This window comes from Pogoniulus pusillus, chromosome 15 (assembly GCF_015220805.1).
Source record: "Pogoniulus pusillus isolate bPogPus1 chromosome 15, bPogPus1.pri, whole genome shotgun sequence".
NCBI lineage: Eukaryota > Metazoa > Chordata > Aves > Piciformes > Lybiidae > Pogoniulus > Pogoniulus pusillus.
This window is the reverse complement of record NC_087278.1, coordinates 6240798-6257985: the sequence shown is the minus strand read 5'-3', so window position 1 is coordinate 6257985 and position 17188 is coordinate 6240798. Positions and strand designations below refer to the sequence as shown.

The 17188-nt window shown below is 46.8% G+C and overlaps 1 protein-coding gene across 7 annotated transcripts in view; it reads left to right on the top strand.

Moving 5' to 3' along the window:
* GRIN2B (glutamate ionotropic receptor NMDA type subunit 2B) overlaps positions 1–17188 on the top strand; it is a 332222-nt gene that overhangs the window by 220824 nt on the left and 94210 nt on the right. For all 7 annotated transcript variants that reach the window (XM_064155083.1, XM_064155084.1, XM_064155085.1 and 4 more), the window contains one exon: positions 13759–13873. In XM_064155083.1, the coding sequence (XP_064011153.1) occupies positions 13759–13873 (115 nt within the window). The remainder of the gene's footprint in view (positions 1–13758; positions 13874–17188) is intronic.

The following is a 17188-nucleotide window of genomic DNA, read 5'->3' as shown; positions in this document are numbered from 1 at the left end:
ATACATCTCAAATTTGGACCCTGTACTTTTATCAGACCTCCTGAGAGTCTTTTATTGGCTGCAACGTTAACACCAGGCCTGAGGCTTCTTTCAACTGACCTTTTCCCAGGGAGGAAGCAAAGGAGTAATTCGAGATCAAATGCAGCTCTAGAGTAAAATGGCACATTTGCTCACTGGAGATGCAGCCACACAGGCTGAAATTGCCTCTTTCTCTCTCTTTTCTTGTTCAGGAGTCATGGAGGATGCACATTTTGTCTCCTTTTTGACACAGACAACTACATTCAGGCGTCCTGCTGCAGACACCTAACCTACGCATGGTGGTTACCCCTCTCCATTGTCTGTGTGTGCCAGGCACATGAGTCACTTACTGCTCGCCTGGCCTCAGATGCCATAATAGCCACGGAGTCTAAATTGGGCATGTGGAGTAGGTGATGAAGTATAACCTGGAGTCTTTTCAAGCTGTTGGGAAAATGATCGATTTACAGAACCATGGAGTCACAGTTCTGGGTCATTGTAGCTTCTCTTCTTTTGCATGAGTTCCTGGAAGGTGATGGATCTTCAGTTGCCACAGGCTGTGATCTAACCCACAGAAAGCAAAAAGCCTGATCTGTCAGCAGTGCTCTAGCTCTTTCCTCATTGCTATGTCTTTCTTGTCTTCCAGACAAACATCATTTCTTCGGTCCCATGCCCTGGGTTGTTTGTCTCCTTTTGGCTTCAATCTTTTTTTCTGACAGTGCTAGGAAGAAGCCTGAGTCGTCGCAGTGCCATGTTGGGCACCTGTCAGGTAGATCCCATCTGTATGTTTCACAGTCACTATTGATCTCTGTCTCCTCTAGGAGCTGAGCCACTGACCAAAAGACAAATTTTCTTTCTTTTTGCATCTCAGGCATCAGGGATGGATCCCAAAAGGTTTTCCAGAGCACCACGTAAGAATGTAGTAGTGTACTTACCTGTCAACAGACCCAGTTGCCCTCCTTGTGCTTAGCAAGACCTCCTATAGCTCCAGACATCACTCTCTCTTTTACCAAAAGGGAGAGAGAGAGGGCATGTAATTTTATTTAACAGAGCCTGGACTACAAACTACATCACAAAACACTCTACAAAGTTAATAATACAAAGCACAATTCGGATGTGATATAAATGATGTAAATGTGTGAACTCTGAGTAGGACTTTGGCAGTGTTCCCAGCCATGTTCAAAATGTACCCATGATATTTCCATCTCCCATCTTGGGAACCCACTAGAGACAGGCAGAAAAGACTTAGGTTGAATTTATTATCCATATTTATCATTCATTTCAGAATAGCATCTTCCTCCCACACTGATCCATCCTCATGGCACTACATATGCACCCAGCTCAAAGCAGGAGGCTTCACATTCTGACTTTTGGGGCAAGAGTTGAGAATGGTGAGATATGCTTGAAGTATTCACTGTGTGTTGGGAAACCCAAAATAGATGGTGCAAGGCAAGATGCAGGTAGAGGAAAAGAAAGAGGCTTGCAAGCTATCAAATCATGGCCCTTTGGGGCAGAAGGAAAGCGTGTCTGAGTGTAGCAACCTAGGTGAAAGACTGGAAAGACCTTCTTTGTTGTTTACCTCCCTTTGTATATTTTCCCAGAGTTCAAAGAGGGAATGCTGTAGGAGAAGAGTGCAGAGGGGTGGGGATGAGCAAAGGCTGGGGATGAGGATTTGCAGACTAATGCTTGAGTTGCGACATGGGGTCCAGGGAGCACCTGGATGGGGACAGTGTAGCTTGCAGAGCCTTGTTGTCCCACAATGAGAGCACAGAAGGTGCTAGTGCTTGTGCAGTTGAGCTGGCTGCAGGGAAGGCAGCAATGACTGCATTGGAAGTGGTGATGAAGGTGATGGGTAGCAACAGAAAGCCAGTGGCCAGGATGGTAGACGTGGCAGTTTGGGTGGAGAAGCAGTGGCACAGGGAAGGGTGCTGGTGGTGAGGAGAACACTGATTGCAGCAAGTGTTACAGTGGCATTTGGAGTGCTAACTGCAAGTGGAGACAAGGGTAGCTAATTACAGACATGATTGTGAAGAGGAAGAGGAGGCAGGCTTGAGGAGGAGTGGTGAGATCTACAATTATGGCACTTTGCAATGAAGGATCTGCTGCAAGAGGTTCAGCTCTGGTGTTAATCTGAAGCTCATGCCTTGCTTCTCCTATCTCACTCCTCACTTTCTTTGCTATTTCACCATTTGCCTGTAGTGTGGAGGAAGAGACATTAATGGTTTTGTGTAGAAAAAAAAAAAGAGGAAAGCAAAATCTTAATTTAGACATTATCCCACTGGTGATGCATCCTGTGCCCCGTGTCAGATCAATGCTGGCTGGAAGATCTTTGGAAGAATGAGGTTTTTCTTAATGCTGCAAGGAAAAAAAAAATCACAAGGAAGTTTAAAGGGGAGAGGGAAGGAAAAACCTCAGAAGAACCCTAATTGGTCTGAGACCTTCCTCAGCCCGAGGAAGGGTTAATGCTTTAAATGCAATGTAATTTCAGCGGCACTAAAGAACACGTTTCCATGGAAACATCAACCCACGGAGGGAGAGAATGAGAGAGAAGGGAGAGGGAACAGCAGCTGAGAGAGGAGAGAGGCTCCTCTGGCAAAGGAAGAGCAGCCTCCAGACCCCCACACAGTTACTGACAGGAGTGATTATTTGTTTGTTTGTTTGAATCAATTCCCCTCTGGGGATGTAATAGGGAAGAAAGTGATAGGATAGGGTGCCATCGCGGCAGAGCCACTGCAGCCCCAGGGAAAATCCAGGCACACTTTTTGGACCAAGCCTTCTTGCAGGCAATGACTCTGCTTCTGTGAGCACTGTGGATTTGCTGCCCTTACAAATGCCTGAATGCTTGTAACGCTTAATGACCATTGAATGACCCCCACATCACTTGTGGTTCCTTGGTGGGTCAAAAACGTTGAGTTAGTCTTCTGTTGCAGAGAAGCCAATAAAGGGATTTTTTTCAGTCTCTCCAGCTTGTCTGGCTCCTGGCAGTGGTGAGAAAGACCTTTCTGGCAGACCTGTGCTCACCTGCTCACTGGTCATTCTCAGAGCAGAAGCTGGAGTGACCTCTAGACAAGTGCAGAGATGCCCTGGTGGTTGACTCCCAGCACACCATCCACCTTCAGCAGCCCGAGGGGCAGTTGACAGGCACATCTACTCGGCCAGTTGCTTTAAGCTGTGGTCCATGACCGTGCCTGTCCATGGGAGATTTGACAGGGATGCTCAGAAATGATTGAGAAAAACGAGGCTGTTGTCAGTGGGATTAAATTCACCATCTGGGGACAGTAGGATCAGCTGGAGTATTTTTTACGACTCTGCAAATTGACAGAGCTTGAAACACATCATCCTGGGTGAAAAAACACTGTGAAGAGCCTCATTTGACTCCTGCTCTGTGACTTTTTGCCCTATCAACGTTTGTATGACTGTGCCCTAAGACAGATAAACAGATTTGAAGGACATCACTTAACCTTTCAGTACTTGCCTGTTTGTAGTAGTGTGGCTTCCATCCGTGACCTGGTAGGTGGATGCCAAGACGTAATTACAACCCTGTTGTCAGCTGTTTTGACAAATGCTGTTTTCTGTGCTTTTACTGCCCCATGTAAGCAGATTTTCAGTCCCTTCAAATGAGAGGAATACCTTCAAGCCTAGCTTTACTTTGGAGAAAAGTGATATGTTACCTGTTCCTAATGAATAAGGAAGGATGCAGCAATAATAATACTTTAAGAAGGTATTTGGCAGGAGTTTTTTAACTCAGTAAAGCTTTGCAGCTTGATCCAATTTTAGACTGAGCATTTAGTTTTTATTTTATCCAGTCACTGTACAATGTTGACCTTAAAGCTATTTTTCTATTGGCCACTTTCTATTACTTAAAGGTTTGGTGAGTCAGTTCAGATGTATATTTGTTTTTATCAAGCCCTTTTGGATTGAAAAAAAAAACCCAAAGCTTTCTGAGAATAGACTGATTTCCTATGAGACTCACAGATATTTCCAGCTCCATCCAGGGTGTGCTCTTAAAACACTTCTTCCTTGTTTCTGTTTTATTTCCAGTGAGACTGAAGGGTGTAGAGGTATATTCTCAAGCTACTTAGGACTGTGGCATTTTCCCAGAAGAGAAATAAAATTGGAAGAAATCAAACATTTTCAGTTCAAAATCACAGAATGTTAGAGGTTGGAAGGGAGCTCCAGAGATCATCGAGTCCATCTCCCCTGGCAAAAAGTAGCATCACTCAGAGATGCATCCAGTTAGGTTTTGAAAGTCTAGAGAAGGAGACTTCAGAAACTCTCTGAGCAGCCTGTTCCAGGGCTCTGCCATCCCTACTGTAAGGAATCATAGAATGGTTTAGGTTGGAATGGACCTCAAAACTCATCCAGTTCTCATCCCTTGCCATAGGCAGGGACATGCCCCACTAGAACAGGTCACTCAAGGCCTCATCCAGCCTGTCCTTAAACACCTCCAGAGAGGGAGCATCCACAACCTCCCTGGGCAACCTGTTCCATGGTCTCACCACCCTCACTGTAAAGAACCATTTCCTACCATCTAGTTTAAATCTCCCCTCTGCCAGTTTAAACCCATTACTCCTCGTTCTGTCATTAGAAGACTTTGCAAACAGTCCCTCCTCAGCCTTCCTGTAGGTCCCCTTCAGATACTGGAAGGCTACTACAAGGTCTCCTCAAAGCTTTTTCTTCAGGCTGAAGATCCCTAACTCTTGTCGCCTGTCTTCATAGCAGAGCTATCATCATGGCCTCATCTGGACTTGCTCCAACAGTTCCATGTCTTTCTTGTGTTGGGGGCTCCAGAACTGTACACAGTATTCCAGGTGGGGTCTGATGAGAGCAAAAGGGGAGAATCTCCTCCCTTGCTCTGCTGGTCATGCTCCTCTTGATGCAGCCTAGTCAGGTTGAGGTGAAACCTTCTTTGTTCCAATTTGTATGCATTGCTCCTTTTCTTGTTACTGCATGCCACAAAAAAGAGATCGGTCCCCTCCCCTTGACACCCACCCCTCAGATATTTATCCATATTGATCAGATCTCCTCTCAGCCCCTCCACACTAATCAGCCCCAGGTTTCTCAGTCTCTCTTCATAGGAGAGATGCTCAAGACCCCCAGTCATCTTCATGGCTTTCTGTTGGACTCTCTCCAGTAGGTCCCTGTCTATCTTGAATTGGGGTGCCCAAAACTGGACTCAGGGCAAAGTAGAGTGGGAGAAGAACCTCCCTAGACCTGCTGGGCAGGCTTTTCTTGATGTGGCCCAGGATGCCATTGGCTCTCTTGGCCATAAGAGCACATTGCTGGCCCATGCAGAACTTGCTTAAAGATCTCATACTTCATATATATATTTATTATTTGTATTGGGTTTATTTTTCATTTTTATTTCTTAGTTTTCCTCTTTATTTCCTCATTTTGTCTTCTTAGACAAGTGTGACTTGCTCTTTTTCAGCCAGTTAAGATACCTGTTTTCTACTCCAAGCAGAAATGACAAAAGGTTGGTCATGAGCAGGCTGGTTTCAGTGCAAATGCTACAGTTCATTTTTCATTCTTATGTTTTTTTTGTCTCCCTTCTCCCCCATCTTCTCCATCTTCCTCCTTTCCTCCCCATCTCCTTCCTTTTCTCTCCATCTCCTTCCTTTCATCTCCTCTCCCATCTCCTTCCTTTTCCCTGTCTTACTTTTATCATCTCCATCTTTTTCCTCTCCATCTCCTTCCTTTCAGCACCACCTCCCTTTTTCCACCATATCTGCCCCTTTCCCACTCCACATCACATTTTCCCTCTCTCCCCCCAAACTCAGAGCACCTGGGTTCTTTTGAGTCTCCTCCCACCCCAGGTGTGACCACTTTGCCTTCCCTGCCCACTCCCCTTTATAATTGGCCCCAGGAAAGGCAGAAGCCTCAAGCTGCACCCAGCTGGGCAGAGGGATCCTCCTCCTGTCATCACTGGTGAGTCCCCATGGTGCACACTGGGTGAATGGGAGTGGGACAAAGGCAGGATAGAGGCTTCATGGTCACTCTGACATCATCCATGGGTGCTGGCTGGGCCTCCTTACTTAGGCTGGGCTCCTTTCTGTGTAGCTGCTGCTTTCTGCTCACTTGTAAAACTGTACAAATGCCAGGAATAAATGTGTGAAACCTGTTGAGAAGCCTTGAGTTAGCCTGGAGGAATCATAATCTCACAGAACTGTCAGGTCTGGAAGGGACCCCAAAGATTGTCCAGTTCCCACACTCTTGCCGTGGAGTATTTCGACATGGAAATCCTATTTACTGCCTCCTGTCATTACCAGCATAGACATTTTATACTCTTTTAAAATCATTAAACCAGGATGTACTAAATCCCCAGTGACTTCCATTCCCCCGTTGAGGTGATGCTGTTCTCTGTAGGACTCTTTCTGTGTGGCACGTAGCAGATGTAGTTTAATTGGGGCTGGTGTCCATGAAACAAAGAGCAGAAGGTTGTGCAGCAGACTGGACTGTATGGAAGCAGGACCATGCCAGAAGCGTTTCTGTCTAATATCATTACAGTTTTTAGATCTTACTGTTCTCTTTCTCTCTGACATGTTGACCTCCTCATGAAAAAAAAACAAACCATCATTGCCAAGCTCTTAATTCCCCTTTCCCATCTGAAAAATGAGTTTGATAGGTGTTTTTTCCTGGCTCTGCCACTTGCTAAAATAGGTCAGTCAGGATATGTGTGAGAAAAATTTGGCTTTGATTGGGCTTTCAAGATCTTGCTGTGGCTGACATAGCAGATGGGGCAAAATGAAGATTTCTCCTGTCCCTTTTTCCATAAATAGGTCACCTTATCCTAATACATAGATATGGTTCTTACAAGTGACCCAACTCCCATAGTCTGGCCTTGGTACTGCCAGCAGCATCCTGGCAAAGGGAGTGTGAAATGCTGCCAGACCTGAATGGCAACGTGTCTTTCCCCCCTTTCTATCAAAGGCAATGACTGTGCAGGATGAAAAGCAAGTGGGGTATCAAATCCTGGCTGGAATTAGCTACAAGGAAGAAAAAAGTTCTTGTGGAATCTCTGAAGCAGTTGGATGAGCAGCCTCTCACCTAGGTGTCACTAGTGCAATTTCTGTCCTTCTGTTCTCCACAGGAGGGTAATTCAATGACCCTGCACAGTGAGTTCCCCCTCTATGCACTTCTTGACAGACATCTGTCCATGCTGCAAAACCCTGTGCTTCTGTGTTTAAATTTGCTCTTACATTTTCAGGAGGGGGACTGGGGACTGTACAGAGTGTAGAAAGTGAGCTTCACTCCTTGTTCTCAGGAAAGGTCCCATCTCATTAGGATCAAACAGCGCATGTAGGGAAGTAGCCCTGCTATTGCTCTGGCTCCCTACGTCCTCTAAGGATAGATGTATCCTCAGTCCCCAGGAACTGTCAGCTCAGAGTCTTTCTGCAATGATAAATTCATGGTAGATAAATAGAAGAAATGGGAATAAAGTGGAAGTTCCTTTTTTTTGATGATTAGGAGAGGGAGTGTTGGAGAAGATTCATGCTTCAGCTGTCACTTGGAAGTCTCAGCACGCATGTGCGTTGCTTTCAGCACAACTTTGGTGAATATGATGGAGAAACAGCAAGAACAAATAAGTAGGTGTTTGTCTTCCACCAAAAATGAATATTTTTCAGGTCAGGAGCAAGCACTGAGAAAATTAATCTTCCTTAGGGGTGAAGGGCCAGAATCTCAGCAGACCAAACCCTCTCACTCTGTGGTTGTCAGCTGACTATCACTGATTTATTCCAGCCCTCTAAGCTGCCTCCTGTCTTTTAACAAATATGTGGACAGTAGAGAAAAACCAAATTAATCTCTTATATTTCTGTTATGTTGAAACCTGAGGGATATTTCCTACCCTAGATGCTCTTCCAGAGCTTTGTGCAAATAGGTTAGGTGTTTCTCTAAGCCTGCTGGTCACTCTGGTTCCCAGTAGTCTAAAATGACTGTAGCCAGGACAGTTTAACTGCTGCAGAGTGCCTGCACAATTTGGAATTTGGTTGGTCTCTTTTCTACACTTGCTTCTTTTCTTGCCATGTGTCTTTCCAGCTGCAGTGGTAATGCTGCCAGTGAGAGAAAAAGGAGCAAATGAAGAGTGAGATACTGTGCCTTTAAGTTTTCCCACTCAAGGATTGCTTCTAGTGTTTTTTTCTGTCTTGTTTTGGTTTTGTGCTTGGTGGTAGCAGAAAGAACAGAGTCCATGCCCCACGTTATGTAAAATCAGCTGCACTCGTGCCCTTGCTGTGGAATCCTTTGGCTGTAAATCTTACTCGACACCAGACAGATGTTGCACAAACACAGCCAGATGTGCCTGCCTTTCACAGCCCCACAAGCCAGCAGTGCTGCAGCAGCGAGAGGCAGTGCAGGAGGCTGGGGCAGCACAGGGCAGTGAATGTATTGGAGAGCCGCTGAAAAAGGCTCAGCCGTGTTCAGTACCAGCCATGAAGAAGATTAATCAAAGGCCCAGACTGAGCCTCTGCTTGCCTTTTGGGGGGTCAACAAATGGCTTTGGTATCCTGTCGAGACTGCCTTATCTCAAGAGACTGCACTTACAGCTGGCTCTGGATGTCTGTGGTGCATGGATTGGTTGTCCTCTGAGGCTGAGGTAGCCATGGAAATGTTGAGCAATGGTATAGTGAAAAAAAAAAACCTATGTGCTATTTTAAGCTTTCAATGAGGTTTTTGGAAAATGGGGATTTAAATCAGAAGGCAAAGGAATTGGTTGCAGTTTATTTCATAAAAAATAATCTACCATATTTCAGTCTCTCAGATGAGAGCAGAAGCTATGGACAGCATAGCTAGTGCTGGTTAAATCAATGGCTGTCAATCACTTGCCACTTGAAGGTCAGAATTCCCATTTGTAGATAAATACACTGGTTCTAAACTTCCTTTCCCCATCCTTTGAGTCCCCTCAGCGTTCTGCCCATCCATTCTTGTCCAGGAGCAGGTGTGTGTGATGGCCAGGACATGCTGCAGGGCAGGGCTCATGCACTCTGCCTAAGCTGTTTGCATCAGCCCAGGCTGTGCAGGTGCCACTGGTGCTGAGTGAGGGAACATGGTTTAGGGTGGTGGGCATTTGTGCTAAAAGGCAGTAACACACCTTTCTGTGCTCTTTCCTGGGCATGAAGTAGAGCTGGGCAGGCAGCTATGCCTGTCCCTTGTCTTTTGGCCTTGTGGGGTTTTAATGCTGTCTCTAGAGGAAAGAAAAGTGTTATTTCACTACATGGATTCTGTCTTGCTTTGTCTTCACTTCGCTTTTGCTAGCGTTCTGCCTCCGTTCTCATTACTGTGAGTTTCCAAACAGGCTGATGGTGATTTGCATCCTCATCCCCTTCTGCATCACACTCCACCTGCCTTTTAACCTGCACATCCTCTCAGGTGACACTATCCCACAGCCTTTCTTCCCCACTCTTCACCTACACCCTGTTTTTTCCCTCGTGCACTGGACTGCTGAGTTGCCTAATGCAGATGGTGGAGAGGTTGTTTTATTTATGTGACCTATCTTGTTCAGGGAAGCAGTGGATGTTAGGATATTCATGCTATTTCAGACAGGCTGCTTGTCTCACTGGAGCATAGCAAGCCCTGACAGGGTGCAGGGGAGTGTGTGTGCATCTGTGCACATGTGCGAGGTGAGGAGTAGGATAGGCTGAACTGAGGCAATGTCCACATTTGCCCACCTGGTCATCAGGTTCAGGAGGAACTGATTCCCAGCAAGGCACTGGAGGCAGAAGTAGGAGCAGTTAGTGCTCATTTCAAAAACATCTTCTTGGGAGCTGTCTTTGGGGTAGAGAAAAAATTTCTTCACGCCCTCCCTGTCTCCCCACCATCACCCTCTGCCTGCCACGTTTGCCTCTCTGCACTTTCTCCATCACTAGCTGAAACCATTTAGAATGCCACATGTCTCTGCTGGTCCTAAATTGGCCATCTGATGTGGTTTTAATGCTCTATTTCCTATGCCAACCAGCCTTTGAAACACTCTCCATTAACTTGCGGGACTGACAGCCTCACATCTATGGCAGGCGATGGTACCTAATGGTCAGAGCACAGGGTAGGGAGCTGGATCCCCCTGATTCTGATTTTCTTTATGCCCAAGGTCACATCTCTTCCTTCTTTGTTCCTGCCTGCTCATCCATACCAAAGAGTTCACAAAGTCCACCTGTATCCATGGTGCCCTGTGTAATTTGCTTCTGCCTGACTCAGTTGTGGCGTTGTGGCCGCTGCATCTCCAGCAGTCTGGGGAAGGGCTCTATGCTTCTGTCCTTGTATTGAGCAGTGCTAGAAATGCTCACATAGGCAGAATTCTCTGCTGCATGGTGTTTCCAGCAAATTAGATTACAGTGCCTGTGTCTGCCCTCTTCATGCCCCCTTCCTCTTCTCTCTTGGAGACTAAACCATCCAGGAAATCAGGGATGAAGCCCTCTGCAAGCTGTTTTATCTTGGATTACTTCACCTACGTGCACAGCTGCTACGCTCCTGTTGTGCCTCTGCTGCAGCTGATGCTCAGCCATTGGTTGCATGTTTGGAGGCTGAGGCCTGTGTGGGCTGCAGGCAGCAACACTGCTGGCACACTGGCAAAGTGCTGCTGCAGAAGGGAATGGCTCTCGACGCAGCAGTGATGGAGGGCAGAGCCACTTGAGTGTGGCTGCCTTGCAGCACACTGCCAGGGAGTCCCTCAAGCCTTGATTCCTTGCTCAGCACACTTGAGCAAGCCCAATGGCTCTCCATGTGCTGTTCTCACCCTGCATCCCTCTGCAAGTGACTAAAGAAGAACCAAGCTGCTTCTGCGCTCCTCCAAACTTTTGTAAGCATGTTGTTAATGGGTTTGAGAGAAAACCCTCTGAGGGGTTATTGTTTCAAATTTGGAGACTTATTTCAGTCATTAAGGTGCCAAGTGGGGGATTTTTGTGCCACTTTAAGTGTAAATCTCAAAGGCAGCTCCAAGGATTGGAGTTGCTGGTGATCCTTCTTTGATGATTATTTGTGCTTCTAATCTTTTCAGAGGAAAACAAAACGAACTGGCACCCTTTTGTGTCATAGCTATTGCTGATTTCTCTGAACTCTTTTGTCAGGCTGTGCAAGGGAGATTCTTGTAGTGGCATCATTCTTGGATGGGAGGGGAAAGAGCTGAGAACTGCTTAATATTGCTGTCTGTTTAATTTGATGGTGGTGACTCTGCTTTCTGACTACTAACATATAAAAAGCTGCAATTTCCATCAGACTAAAGGCATCTTCATCTTCTTGGAGGCTTGCTTTGTCTTTGATGGTCAGTGCAGAGAATTCATGAATGGGTATATCTGTAATTTTGGTCCACTGGAAGGTTTTTCCTACTGCCAAAGTCTTACATAGGCCTGGTAGGTTGCACATACACAGGAATGGTATGTGCTTGATGCCATGGTCTAGTTGACTGGCTAGGGCTGGGTGCTAGGTTGGACTGGATGATCTTGGAGGTCTCTTCCAACCTGGTTGAGTCTATGAAAGAAGTGCCAAAGAAAAGAGCCTGTGTGGTCCTGACATCAGATGTTTTACTTCATTACAAGCAACTGCATGGCTAAGTCTTTTTCCAGGCAGCTGATGTTTTGGGACTCTCTCAGTGTTTGGGTGCTGAATAAGTCCAACCTTTGAAAAATAATGAGTAGTCTGCCTTCAAAAATCATCCTGATGCAAAATGTTCACACTGGGCTCCCTCATGGCTATGTTTTCTATGCTGTGCGTGTCCCCTGAAGGTCACAATGTGGGCCAAGCATGCCTTTAGAAATAAACATAATTGGTGACTGCATTTGGTAAGGGGAAATTAGTGGATGAGTTCTCATGCTCTGCTGAATAGAATCATAGAATCAACCAGGTTGGAAGAGACCTCCAAGCTCAGCCAGTCCAACCTAGCACCCAGCCCTAGCCAGTCAACTAGACCATGGCACTAAGTGCCTTATTCAGTCTTTTCTTGAACACCTCCAGGGACAACAACTCCACCCACCTCCCTGGGCAGCCCATTCCAATGCCAATCACTCTCTCTGTGAAGAACTTCCTCCTAACATCCAGCCTAGACCTCCCTGGCACAACTTGAGACTGTGTCCCCTTGTTCTGTTGCTGCTTGCCTGGCAGAAGAGACCAATCCCCACCTGGCTACAGCCTCCCTTCGGGTAGTTGTAGACAGCAATGAGGTCAGCCCTGAGCCTCCTCTTCTTCAGGCTGCACACCCCCAGCTCCCTCAGCCTCTCCTCATAGGGTTTGTATTCCAGGCCCCTCACCAGCTTTGTCACTCTTCTCTGGACACGTTCCAGCACCTCAACATCTCTCTTGAATTGAGGGGCCCAGAACTGGACACAGCACTCAAGGTGTGGCCTGACCAGTGCTGAGTTCTGTTTGGCTGATTAGTGGAGTTAGGAGATAAAAAAAATGGGAAAAGGAAGAAACAAAAATCATGACCTGCTTTTTCAGTTGTTTGAAGAAGTTTCCCTGTTACCAGTTCTTCCATTAAATGAGCAGAGCGTTCTCTGTGCAGATAGTGGAAAGGTGTGAACCCACTCAAAGAACAGGTTTTATTATTTTTTTTTCTTGCAATTGGATCAAACTGAGCTCAGAAGGGACGAGCTGAAGCTAAATATCAGGAAATGTTTGCTAGTGTCATGGTGTAATAGAGCATGAGAGCCTCTCATGTTTGTAGTGGAAGTACTGCTTGCGTAATTTATAGGAGAACTGGGCAAGGCACGGGAGGGCAGAGTCCTGGGGCTAGCTCTGCAGGCAGCTTGGTCACCTCTGACAGTGCCTGTGATGCTGCTGGTGCCAGAGCAGGTATATAAAGGCAAAATCTACTTCTTGCAACAGGACTGTGAACTGAAGCGAAAGGCATGAGCAGGAGAAACTGTCAGAGTGCCGTGGAGATGTCATATAAGCCACTGAACTGCAAAATGTGCATTTGCCTCCTCCTCTTCCCACAGTGTCATTCTGGATGATGTGACAATTAAGAATACAATATACCTGGCTCTCATTCACAGCAACACCACTTGAACAGGCTCTCACCAGGCAGCAAGGTCTCAAAATGAGGGTAGCTGTAATCTCGGTCCACTGCCAGAGCCTAGTGAAGAGACCTTAGGATAAGTAAGATGAAAGCTGAGACTGTTTAACAGTCCATTTGTGCAGCTGACAGGAGGTGCCTCACAGGAGGGTGCCTTGCGCAGCAGTGATGGGCTCTTTCCAGACCAAGAGAGTCACTACATTGGCTGTGGAGGCTTGCAGGGCTGGTCACCCGTTGGTGTGATCTTGCTGGGTGTAAGGCATGCTTCTGTCCCTAGGGAAGAGGACTTGTGCTGTGCTGGCCCTGTTCCTACTCTGCTGCAGATGGCACAATCGTAGAATGGCCTGGTTTGGAAGGGGCCTTAGAGATAGATTATCTACCCCAGCCTCTCCACTGTGGGCAGTGATGCCTCTCAACTAGACTTGACTGCTAAAGGCCTCATCCAGCATGGCCTTAAACACCCCCAAGGAGGAGGCATCATGTGTGCTTTGAGGAGTTCACTGAGAACCAAGGTGGGACCTGGCTTCCCTAGCCCAGTTACAAAATACAGCCAATTGTCTTGGCTTGCCTGATTGTCCCAGTTCCTGGAGTAATTGTCCTGTTTCTTGACCCCCTTCCTCTTACATTGCCTGTTGTTTGCGCCGTGCTTCTACCGCCAACTGCAGGAGTGAAGTGGGCTCTTGTTTCAGGTTCATATCCCAAGTGTTGTTAACCTTCTCCTTGCTCTTCTCTGTCTCCTGCAGGTACCTGATCAATGTTACCTTTGAAGGCAGGAATTTGTCGTTCAGTGAAGACGGATACCAGATGCATCCCAAGCTCGTGGTCATCCTTCTGACCAAGGAGAGGAAGTGGGAGAGGGTAGGACATGTTTGGTAATCCTCAAAGTGCCTCAGGGAGGAGGATAGAGGAGGATTTTGGGCAGATAATCTCCTCTACCTTTCTGTGCTTCTTACCAAGAGCTGGTAATCTCCTTGCCTCCTGGACCACTGGTATCTCCACTACCCAGTCTGCTGCCTTCCCCATGCAGGATGCCATTACATTCTTCCATTAGCACGCATAAAAGATTCATCAGCTTCCCTTCTGTAACCTCAGAACATAAATTTTCCTTCCTTTCAGAGAAGAGGCCTCTGTGCCATGGGTTTCAGTGGCAGAGACAGAAAATAGTCCTCTGTATGGCTTGGAGGCAGTGAGGTTCTGTGTGCTAAATGACTGCGATTGAGCTACAACCACACTTAGTAACGTGTGCCAGTGTTAACTGTGCTGGTTGTATCTGGGCAGTGTCATTTGCAATTGGATGGTGCACTCAGTGGGGTGTGTACATCAGACCATATCAAGTTGTTCAAAGCTCCATATGTGTATATTTCTGAATGGCTTGCATGTTACCCAAAGCATCATTTTAGAAGCGATGTGGATTACTGTGTTAGTGCAAAGCTTTGGCTCATTTCACCTCCCACACAAATGTCAGTGGCCCCGGCTCAGAATGAGCACTCCCAAAAGGTTTGAATTGAAGTCGTTTTTGGGCTAAGAAAGTAAGGTATGAAAAGTGATGAGGGTGAGAAGTTAGGGTGAAAGCAGGGGGAATTCAGCAGAACACTCAGTGGATATGAAGCAGAGCTTGGTCTGGGTGTGATCATGTGTGTGGCTTAGAAAAACACTCTTTTGCCCCACCATGCACAAAAAGCTGTCTCTGCTTGGCTGCTTGTTCTCTGTGTGGACTTGCAAGTGGCCTGCATGGGCAAAGCCAGGAAGGAATTCCTGGGGAAAGAGAATGAAATAGGGAGCCAGCAGCAAAAGGGCTGTGACGGAAGCACCAGAGCCATTGCCTTACTGCCTGACAGGCACAAAGACATCCCAGCAGTTTCTGGAGCTTGAGAGGCCTGATTTCTCTGAAGACCCATGAGGCAGTCTGGTCTTGATACTGTGCAGACCAGATAAGAATGCATGGTCTGGGAGAATCAGCAGAGGACTCAGTGGGAGAGGGGTATGAAGAAACATACAGCGTAGCATGAGCACGTATAGACAGCCCTTGGGCATGTTTAGAAGCAGCCTGACAGGGCTTGCCCCAGAGGGCTGGCAAGCAGGACTCCCATCAGGCTCTGCCCATCGCACAGCTTCTCTGAAGCCCATCAGGCAAAGTCCAGGAGGATTTGTTCCTTGCTGGCATCAAATTTGTTCTCACAGAGGAAATCTCAATTGTTAGGAAAATGAGTCAGTAGCAGCATGAATCCTGCTAGGGATTATTAGCAGGGCTGGCTGTGGGGAATCTGTTGCTGGAATGCTTTACAGGCTCTGGGGAGGCACAGCTAAATGCAGGCCTGTTTTTATCATGCTTGTCATATGCACTACCCTGTTGCACCCTCAGTGAGGGCTTGAGGGCTTCCATGGGTGGTTGGGAATTGTTGTTCAGTTTCTGAGAACGCATCTGTGGTCTCTCAGATGAACCAGACAATTAGTGGAAGGAATGCTGGGGGTAGACCTGGGACCTGCCTAGGTCTTGCTGTTGGCAAGGACTGCATTCATTAAGCCAGAACAGTTCTTTAATTTTGTAGGAGCTGGTGCTGGAGAGAGAGGAGACTGTGATGAACCAGGGTGTGAAACCCCCCTAGTTCTTCCTGAACACAAATGTTTTACCTCATTGTGGGTGTCTTGCTCAATGGGAAGATAAAATTATAATAATCTCCTGAGCTGTTTGAATTTTACAGTGCAGACTCAGAAAATGTAGAAGTCATCTCCAACATGCTCTGATCACAGAACAATACCTTTCACCCCTGGAACCTCATACCCTTTCCCTTGATTTTTCTCCATTCAGTGTAAATGCAAATGGTAAAATACAAGGGTGAAACAGAGGTCTTGTGGCACAGATTATAATTCAAATCAGAATCATAGAATGCACTGGGTTGGAAGGGACCTTTGAAGGTCATCTTGTCCAACCTCCCTGACATGAGCAGAGACATCTCCAACTAGATCAGGTTGCTCAGAGCCCCATGGAGTTTGACAGTGAATGTCTCCAGGGATCAGGCCTCCACCACCTCCTTGGGCCATCTGTTCCAGTGTCTTGCAACCCTCATAATAAAGAACTTCTTCCTAATGTCCAACCCGAATCTACCTTGCTCTAGTTTAAAATCCTTGCCCCTCATCTTATTTCTACATGACCTTCTAAACAATCATTTCCTAGCTTTCTCATAGGTCCCCTTCAGATATTGAAATGCTGCTATATGTTTTCCCTGGAGTCTTCTCCAGACTGAACAACCCCTGCTCTCTAAGCTTGTCCTCATAGGAGAGGTGCTCCAGCCCTCTGATCATCTTCATAGCCCTCTCCTGGACCCACTTCAGTAGATCCATGTCCCTCTTGTGTTGAGGGCCTCAGATCTGGACACAGTACTCTATGTGAGGTCTCACCAGAGCAAAGTGGCAGGATCACCTCTGTCAACCTGTTGGTCGTGCTTCTTTTGATGCTGCCCAGTGTACAGTTTGCATTCTGGGCTGCAGGTGCCCATTGCTGGCTGTCATTCAGTTTCTCATCCACCAGTACCCCAAATCCTTTTCTGCAGGGCTGCTCTCAGTCTCATCAACCCCAGCCTGTATTGGTAGTGAGAACTGCCCCTACCCAGGTGTGGGATCTTGCAGTTCACCTTATTGAACCATACTTTCTGATGTGTTCTCTGTTTGCAGAGGACCAGATAAAGCAGAGTTCTGACCCCTAACAGCAGCTTTGTGGCAATGCCACAACGTAAGCCATGAATTATACAGTCCAAATATTCTTGTAAGTGCATTGCTTTTCAGTGTAAAATCACCCAGGCTCTCACTAAGTTTTGCTAAATTAGCAAGGTGCTTTGTCTTGACAACTTCTAGGCAACACATAGAAGCTGTGCAAAGCACAGGCGTTTCCAAGTCAAACGCTGAGGCAGGAGGTGAGGATAGATGAAAGGTTAGGTGGGAAACACTGACTTAATCTACTTGTGTATGTTCACTATAGCTCAGTCCTCAATTACATCACTACCCACTTTTATCCCTACCCAGCCAATGTGCCCGGAAGGCACATCGAGAGGTCATTTAACTCCTCCCTGTGCTCAAGGGAGGGATCAACTAGACTGAAATTACTCCTGACAGATGTTTGTCTCACCTGTTCTGAGAGTTCTTGGATGCTAGAAACTCCATGAAATTCTGAGGCAG